This window comes from Sminthopsis crassicaudata, chromosome 3, assembly GCF_048593235.1.
Source record: "Sminthopsis crassicaudata isolate SCR6 chromosome 3, ASM4859323v1, whole genome shotgun sequence".
In the NCBI taxonomy this organism is placed as follows: domain Eukaryota; kingdom Metazoa; phylum Chordata; class Mammalia; order Dasyuromorphia; family Dasyuridae; genus Sminthopsis; species Sminthopsis crassicaudata.
The window spans coordinates 613,289,649-613,298,962 of record NC_133619.1 but is presented as its reverse complement, the minus strand read 5'-3'; the positions used below and the strand labels follow the sequence as shown (position 1 = coordinate 613,298,962).

Here is a 9,314-nt window from a genome sequence, read left to right as displayed (position 1 = left end):
ATGTCACAGGTTACAGGATCTCCGAATCGGGAAGGACCTCGGAGGCTAACTAGTCCAACCCCTACCTGATCATTCTTCAGCCTTTGGATTGTTGTTTGTCCTTCATTCCCAAGGGGACCGATGACATCAGGCAGCTGATGTCCTGACTTGAAGGTGAATGGGAAGACCTTTCCTAAAGGACTATGGCCTCCTGAGGGAAAATCATTCCACATTAGAATAACTAGAAAGTTTTTCCTTAAGGAGAACTTTGAAATTATCTCTTGACAACTCCCACCTTTTGCTCCTGGTTTTGTCTTCTGGGCCAATCCAAATCCTTCTTCCACCTAACATGCTTTCAAAAATTTAAAGACAATGATTATTCTCCCTTCCTCACCCCCTCCTTTTTTTCCCTCCTCCTTTGAACCTTCTCTAGGCTAACCATCCCTAGTTCCTTCAAATGATTCATAAGTTAGGAACTCAGTTGCCCTCCCTGGATGCTTCCCATGCATGTTGTAGTGGATAAAGGCCACTAAAACACCAGGTCTCTTTCATCCCAGCTTTTCTGTAGCAACATTTGGCCCATCTTATACTCATAAAGTTGATTTTTTTAAATCCAAATACAAAGCTTTACCCTATTAAATTTCATCTTATTAGACGCAGCCCAACATTTTAGCTGACACCTGGATGGAGTCTTTGATACTGACTGTGTATCAAATGCCCTTCATAAAATGTGACTTCTGTAGCTGAACACAGTCCTCCAACTATGATCTAACCAGGACACAATCAGAACTCTCAGTCTTAAACACTGTGCAGCTAGAAGCAGCTAAGTAGTACAATGGATAGAGTGCTGGACCTAGAGGCAGGAAATCCCTCGTTCTAATCAAGTAACTATGTGATCCTGGACAAATCACTTAACTTTAGTCTGCCTCAGTTTCCTCAACTGTAAAATGGGGATGATAATAGCACCTACCTTCCAGAGTTGTTGTGAGGATCAAATGAGATAATATTTGTAGAGTGCTTAGCACACACAGTGATTATTAAGTGCCCCTTTTAATAAAGGCTTGAATTGGCTGCCACATCAAACTGTTGATTACTATTGATCTTACAGGCCACTAAATCACCAGGTCTTTTTCATACCCACTTTTTTTGTAGCAACATTTGGCCCATCTTGTACTCATAAAGTTAATTTTTTTAAAAAAATACAAATATAAAGCTTTACCCTATTAAATTTCATCTTATTAGATTCAGCCCAACATTCTGGCCTGTCAAGATCTTTTTTGATCCTGACAGTCATCCGGAGTGCTAGCTATCCCTCCTGGCTTTGGATCATCTGCAAATTTTATTCGTATTTATAAATACTGAGAAAAGTGCTAGGTTTTTAGAGCCATAAGACCTCAGTTTGAGTCGTGATTCTGATGTTTTCTACCTCTATGATACTGAGCAACTCATTTCCTTGACTTTAAAATGAGGTTAGCTAATTATGACTTCTAATTTCTTTCTAGCTCTATGATTTTGTCCAAATCAATGATAAAAAATGATCAAGCACAGATCCCAGACTAAGAACAGATCCCTGGGATATTTCATTAGGACCATTTTCCCTACTTAACTGCTACTGAGTAACTTTTCTAAACTCTATTACCATTAGTCTACATCGCTCCATCTTCTCCATAAAAATAGTATGGGAGACTTTGTCAAATGTTTTGCTAAAATCCAGACAAATCATGTCCACAATATTCTAATAACTGGATCCAAAAATACATGACTTTAGCCTGCACTTGTTTTTGGTGACGCTCACTTGTTCTTTGTAATTATTGCTTCTTTTTCTAGATATTCATTAGCCATCTCTTTGATAACAGAAATTTGCCAGGAATCAAAGTCAATAACTATCCCCACCCCCCCATAGTTGTTAGATTTTATTATTTTCCCTTTAAAAAAAATTGGGACAATATTTGTACATCTCCAACCCTGCAATGTTTCTTTCTTTCTCCAAGGTCTTTCAAACATCCTTGACGGTGGCTCAGCAAACATATGAGCCACTTCTTTCAATACCTGAGCATCGAGTGTGTCTGGAGCAAGGGCAGCCTGGGACTCTCTTACTATCTTCTTATTTATTTGGGACTTCAACTCAGCTCCAGGTCAAAAACCATTCTTCTCCACAGAAAAACTGAAGTTAAATCAGAACTGAGCAGCTCTGACTTCTCTCTGATGTCTGTTCTCACCACCCCCTTCCAACCTCACCAGTGATCTTATTCCTTCTTTAATCCTCCTCTTTTCCCCAGTAGAACAGACAAATCTTTTTGTTATTGTTGTTGTCATCACCAGCCTCAGCTCATCTTAAGCATTAGTACTCTTGCTGCAGTTCTTAAAAGACCCTGGCACCCTTTTGTATTAAAAATGTGCTACCTGTTTTTACTTCCATCTTCTGTATGTCTCTTTTTAAAAAAATCTAAGCTGATTGATGTGTTCCCAATGCACCTACATTTCTCTTTTTTCAAGGTAACTCTACATTTTCCTCCTCAACTGAATTGTTTCTCTTTGTGTCTTCAAAACTTCGCTCTCAAGTAAGTCCCATCCTTCCTGAGCTGACTTTACCCCATAAAATTTTAAGCCAGGGGATTCTGTCTGTTTTCTCTGAACCGTTTGCAATCTGCTCTCCTAAAATGTAGGATGCATATCAGATTGTAGTCAACTTCCCTTCACCCTCTTCCACAAATTCTAAGATGAATTTGGGAAATGGGGAATGCTCCCCAAAATTTAAGTAACATCCTTCTTGGTGATAATCAGATAGATAATTCCATTGCTCCATCTATCTGAAATTTGGATGATCATCTTCTGGCAAAGAGAGACACCTCTAGTGGATATCTGAGGAACTAAAGCCTCCCTTCACAACTAGATCTTGTCTCAGGGTCACGATTATGAGCTGTCAACTGACCTCCTCACCCATCGCTTCTTTTTGTTCAACAACAGGAGACATTCCTTCAACAATATCACTTCTGTTCCTGCAGCCACTGGTTTCCCCAAAAATACTCTCTCCAAAATGGTTTTGTTTAACCACATGTGAGTTTTTCCTTCCAATAAACAACGCTATTCTATTCTTCTTGGGATGATCCTTCTTGTTTAAATGTCAAAGGAAGGTTCTAGGTTCAGAACCATAGTCCATCCAAGAATCCCACATGACAACATATCAGTGATACTCATGAATTTAGCCTTGTCCCCCTAGGCTCTCTGGTATCCTAGTTGATACACTTCTAACTTGACATCCGAGGACATGGATTTAAATGTGAACTTCTGGATTGTGTCTCTTATGAATTTGGGAGCATCTTTTCTCTTGTTTTTTTTCCTACGTTGGAGTTTTTCTCTGCGATACCTGGTTTGTTAGATGTATATAGGGAGCATCATCCTTCCAGACACCAACTTCTCCCAGATTTTTTCAGTTTAAAGTCCTTTTGATCAGGTTTGTGAGAATCAGGCAAACACGTTCGTACAAACTTTTGTTAGATGGACTCTGTCCCTGGTGAGGAGCTGTAGTCCACCCATTCAAATCCCATTCTCAGACACCATCATCTTAATTATCTGCTCCCAAGTGGGGGTTGTCTTCTGCCTCTTTTTGTACTGCTAGTGTTTGGGACATAGAGGTGCTTAATAAAGACTGATTGATTCTCATATCTGCCTTTCTCCTCTAAATAATTTTCCTTTATCAAAAGAAACACTGTTTTTGCTCCTAAAATATCCAGTTACCTTATCCAAGACTTCGGAATCTTTTCTAGATTTCTTCTAGCAGCATCAATGAATTTCCAGCAGGAAGGAGTAGTTAGCTGCTTTAATAAGCCTTGGATCCTGGTTACCTGCCCCTAGGAAAGCAGCAGAGCTCATCTGGGGGACGCTTCAGTCCCAGTCAGCAGGAAGCCACCATCCCACCACTCCCCTCTTCTTCCTCCACACCTGATGGATAGTCTCACTCCTGCGGGAACCAGTGGATTCATGTCCCAGAGCTCAAGCAGCTGCGTCCATATTTGAAGGACCTCATTCCTCTTCAGGAAATTCTTCCTCGCCGTCTTCCATCTCCATGAGCTCCGTGGCTTCTTTTCCTGAATTTGGGACCCAGATATCTCAGCCTTGGCTACTGCAGTGTCCTCTGAGTAGAATGTCCTCCCCATCTGTGTAAAGGCCTGAGGTCAGTTCCTCTGTAACATCGCTGAACCTCAAAGAGACAAAGAATCCCAACAGACATCCTAGTTAAGGAGGAATCTCCACCATGGCCTTCCTGGTTAGTGCTCATCTCACTTCGGGCCAGTGCATGAACCCCCATCTTCCTCAGGAAGCGCAGTCTGTGAAGCCCTGCTTCCTGCTTCAGATCCAGCTGAAAGCGCTCTCCTCCTCAAAATTCCAGCATCCTCTGTGGGAGCCTCTTCGGTACCTCCGGCCCTTTTCTGCTGCTCATCCTGGCTGTTTGTGTCCTTGCCACGCCCACTTCAGCCAGAGATGGAGGCAGAGCAGGAAATGGGGCGAACAACATATTGTGACAGAAAGAGCCTTATCATGTTGTCAGGAAATTTAATCAGAGAAGCAGCATGGCAGGTTGAAAGTTGGGGAGACCTGAGCTTGAGTCCTGACTCACACACGCTAGCCACAAGTCTGAACAAGTCATTTAACCTGAGGCTGTTTCCTCATCTGCAAAGTCACTTCCAAGGCCTCTTTCCAATTCTAAATCCCAGGGACTTGTATGGATAGGACAGCGAGGGGTCAGTGACTGAGGGAGGAGAATGATGAAGAAGGAGGGAAGGCAGAATATTCCCCGAGAAAAGAAGTGGTCTGGCTAGAGAGGAGAGCCTGGGCAAGTGGGTTCCCAAAAAGGGGAAGTAGAAAGATATAAAAATGGAATATATGCTTTAATTACCTAGATCATAATTATTGTGAGGAGAGATTTTAGAACCCAGGAGGTCAGAGCTGGGGAGGGCCCTTAGAACCCAGGAGGTCAGAGCTGAGAGGGCCCTCTAGAACCCAGGAGGTCAGAGCTGGGAGGGACCTTAGAACCCAGGAGGTCAGAGCTGGGAGGGCCCTTAGAACCCAGGAGGTCAGAGCTGGGAGGGCCCTTAGAACCAGGAGGTCAGAGCTGGGAGGGCCCTTAGAACCAGGAGGTCAGAGCTGGGAGGGCCCTTAGAACCCGGGAGGTCAGAGCTGGGAGGGCCCTTAGAACCCAGGAGGTCAGAGCTGGGAGGGCCCTTAGAACCCAGGAGGTCAGAGCTGGGAGGGACCTTAGAACCCAGGAGGTCAGAGCTGGGAGGGCCCTTAGAACCCAGGAGGTCAGAGCTGGGAGGGCCCTTAGAACCCAGGAGGTCAGAGCTGGGAGGGCCCTTAGAACCAGGAGGTCAGAGCTGGGAGGGCCCTTAGAACCCGGGAGGTCAGAGATGGGAGGGCCCTTAGAACCCGGGAGGTCAGGGCTGGGAGGGCCCTTAGAACATGGAATGTTAGCTTTAAAAGAAATTTGGAGATAATCAGTCATCCCGCCCATACAGGTGGGGAATCTGAGGCCCAGAGAAGCGGAGGGACAGGACATCCAAGCAGTAGGAGCAGAGCCGGGAGAGGCAGCCACTCCTCCCACACCCCCCAGTCCCAGGTGCCCTCCACTGCACCCTGTTAGGAAATCTTCTTTCCGAAGCTGTCAGAGACTTGTGGGGGATGGAAGGGGGTGAGAAGTGAGGGAAGGGAAGCTGCCAGGGCTGAGGCTCCAAGAGCTGCTGATGGACTTGATGAGGCGGTGACGGCAGCTGGATCAGGCTGCGGAGGCGACATCTTGATGAGAAAGCTCGGGAGGGAGGGAGGGAGCCGGCTGAGCCATCTGCTGCTAAGGCGGCTGGCAGCAGCTGCTCAGAGCCCAACCGGAGATGGGAAGGGTCTGCAGGCCCCGGCTGCCCCCTGCTGGCCCCACATCCAGGGTCTCAGCCAGCCGGGGAAGGGTCACTCCCCGGAGGAGGGGCTGGGGAGCACTCCCAGGCTGAGCGATTGGAAAGAGCAAAAGGAGCTGCCTTATCTCCCTTCCCTGCACCCAGAACTTTGATCAGGAGGTGCATCAGGTCTCCTGGAGCATCGAGGTCAAAGGCTCAAGTGACGGTCATGTGTGTGTGTGTGTGTGTGTGTGTGTGTGTGTGTGTGTGTATGTGTGTGTGTGTTTGTGTGTGTGTTTGTGTGTGTGAGTATGTGTGTGTGTTTGTGTGTGTATGTTTGTGTGTGTTTGTGTGTGTTTGTGTGTGTTTATGTGTGTGTAAGTGTGTGTGAGTGTGTGAGTGTGTTCATTTGTGTGTGTGTTTTTGTGTGTGTATGTGTGTGTGAGTGTGTGTGTGTTTATGTGTGTGTGTGTTTTGTGTGTGTTTTTTGTGTGTAAGTGTGTGTGTGAGTGTGTGTGAGTGTATGTGAGTGTGTTTGTGTGTGTGTGTTTGTGTGTGTATTTGTGTGTATTTGTGTGTGTGTTTGTGTGTGTTTGTGTGTGTGTGTGTGTGAGTGTGTGTTTATGTGTGTTTTTTGTGTGTAAGTGTGTGTGTGAGTGTGTGTGAGTGTATGTGAGTGTGTTTGTGTGTGTGTGTGTGTGTGTGTGTGTGTGTGTGTGTGTGTGTTGTGTAAGGATGGGGGGATCGCCCCCAAGAAGCCAAGAATTTACTCATAACTCACATAGACAAGTAAGATGTGTACAATGTACTTTCCATCACAACAAGCCAGGGAAGTATGAAAGACTAGGATTATTCCCCCAAGTTACAGCTGGGAAAGCTGAGGCTCCGGAAAGGGTCAGACATCATACTGGAGCCCAGAACTCCTCTGAGTCCGATCCCACCAAGCTTTCCTCACTATGGGAAGCTACCTGACCTCTCACTGCGCAGTGCTGGAGGACCTGTGACGTCATTGGCACGTTCGCTCCCAGACACAGATTGCAGCCCGCCTGCCATCGCCTCTAGGTGGGGCCCCTTCCAGTGGGCCAGGAACCTTCCCTGGGAACCCCGGGGAACCCTCCCACTGTTTGCCTAGGCCCCCTCCCTCTCCCACGTGTCTGCTCCATTTTTTCCCATCTTACTGATGACATTATCAGTTTGAGCATGGCTATAACCAGCCCCCTTGCTTTACAGATGAGGAAACTGAGTCCCAAGAAAATGGCTCTCCCAAGTCACACTAATAGTCCGAGGCAGAATTCGAATCCAGGTCCTTGGATTCCAGAGCAGCGCTCCCCCTCTCTGCCATCGGTCTGATCTCCCTTGTTAATTCTGTGGAAATCCTCCACCACCATACAGCTCTCGTGTAACACCGACAATAAAAGCTCTTCTTAAGTCAGGAAGACCCGGTCCGAGACCCTCCTGTGACTCCTCTGGCTTCGTGGCCATGGGAGAGCCGCATAAGCACCGGTGCCCCATCTGTATCAGAGAAGGAGATCGAGCCTCGTGTGTGGCACTTAAATACCAACTGATAAACTTATTGGTGAAATCAATGATCTGGATACAGACAAATAATAACAATAGCCCCATCTCCAATACGGAGTGAAGTTCTGTGTAATAATATATTCAGTAGTCATCTCAATGATAACGAGGGTAATGGCGTTTACGTAGCACTTTCATTTGGCAAAGCGCCCTCCCCACGCAGCCTCCTTTGGTTCTTAAGAACTGGACGCGGCGAGCACCACCCGCACTGGGAACTTCACTTAACAGATGAGGGAACTGGGGCTCCTTGAGATGAGCCGGCCTAAATAAAGCTAGTTACATAGGAGGCAGTGTCCAGCCCATGGCGCTCCTCGCTCCAAGGGTACGAGCCTGCCCACCAAAGATTTCGCATAGCTCCATCCCTTCCCCTCCCCCCCCACCAGGAAGTAGAGGCTGAGTGTCACTAGCACAAAGACTGTGGCTACTTTATAGATGAGGCGCCTTCCCACTCTAGACCTTCAAAAGACGGGCCTCCTTCTTGTATCCACAGCACTCAGCACTTCTTGACATGCAGTCGGTGCTTCATAAATGTTTGTGGACTTATTGGAAAATTCAGTCAGAGTCTTCATGACTCCAGTTGGGGTTTTCTTGGCAAAAACACTAGAGTTGTTGCCATTTCCTTCTCCAGCTCCTTTTACAGCTGGGGAAACTAAGGCAAACTGGCTTAAGTGATTTTCCCAAGGTCACACAGCTAAGAAGTATCTGAAGCCAGATTTGAACTCATGAAGATGAATTTTCCTGATTCTGTCCAACACCCGATGCCCTACAGCACCACCTAGCTGCCCCAAACTTATCCAAAATATATGCCCTGATCAGTCTAAATCTTACCGTAGTTGGGGGCGATAGGCCTTCTTCACCTATTTGGTTTTCCCTGTGCGGGGGGGGGGGGGGGTTAACTCTCTTGAATGATTATAAATCTTGTTTCGGAAGCTCTGCCATATTCCAGAGCTGGTGGGTCAGCACACTGTGCAAGGATGAGGATACAAGAGAGAGGCAGTCCAACTTCTCAAACCCTTAAATCAACAGGCATTTATTAGTGCTTAATCTATGCAGGTGCCAGGAATTGTACTCAACACAAAGCTCTCGCAAAGCCCTTCTCTCACAAAGCCCTGGGATTAAAGATTAATGGAGATTAAAGAAAGGCAAAAATATTCTTCTTGACTGAAAGGAGCTCACATTCTAACGATGAGAACAACAAATAAATAGCCAATGTATTCTGGATATGGAGAGAAGCTAAAAAGCATAGCGGACAGAATGCCGAGTCTAAAGTCAGAAGTCTTGGTTCAAATCCAGTTTCAGACACAATCTGTGTGAATTTGAGCACGTCACAGCCTTATTTGCCTCAGTTTCCTCATCTGTCAAACCATCTGGAGAAGGAAATGCAAAGCACTTCAGTGTCTTTGCCAAGAAAACCCTAAATTGAATTACAAAGAATTGGAACCACCTGAAAAATGACTGAACAAACAGCAATGTGTGTGTATGTGTGTGTGTGTGTGTGTGTGTGTGTGTGTGTGTGTGTGTGTGTGTGAGACGGAGGGAGAGAGAGACAGAGACAGAGAGAGAGAGAGAGAGAGAGAGAGAGAGAGAGAGAGAGAGAGAGAGAGAGAGAGAGAGAGAGAGAGGAGAGAGAGAGAGAGAGACAGAGAGAGAGACGGAGAGAGAGACAGAGAGAGAAAGAGAGAGAGAGAGAGAGAGAGAGAGAGAGAGAGAGAGAGAGAGAGAGAGAGAGAGAGAGAGAGAGAGAAGAGAGAGAGAGAGAGAGAGAGAGAGAGAGAGAGAGAGAGAGAGAGAGAGAGAGAGAGAGAGAGACAGAGAGAGAGAGGAGACAGAGAGAGACGGGAGAGAGAGACAGAGAGAGAGACAGAGAGACAGAGA

At 46.3% G+C, this 9,314-nt stretch overlaps 1 protein-coding gene across 1 annotated transcript in view; it reads left to right on the top strand.

The window, feature by feature from the left end:
- Nucleotides 1-4,234: 4,234 nt before the first annotated feature.
- The window catches only part of PAX7 (paired box 7), an 81,035-nt gene continuing 75,955 nt past the window's right edge, over nt 4,235-9,314 (top strand). Inside the window, exon 1 of the mRNA XM_074302564.1 lies at nt 4,235-4,345. Coding sequence (XP_074158665.1) covers nt 4,235-4,345 — 111 coding nt within the window. The remainder of the gene's footprint in view (nt 4,346-9,314) is intronic.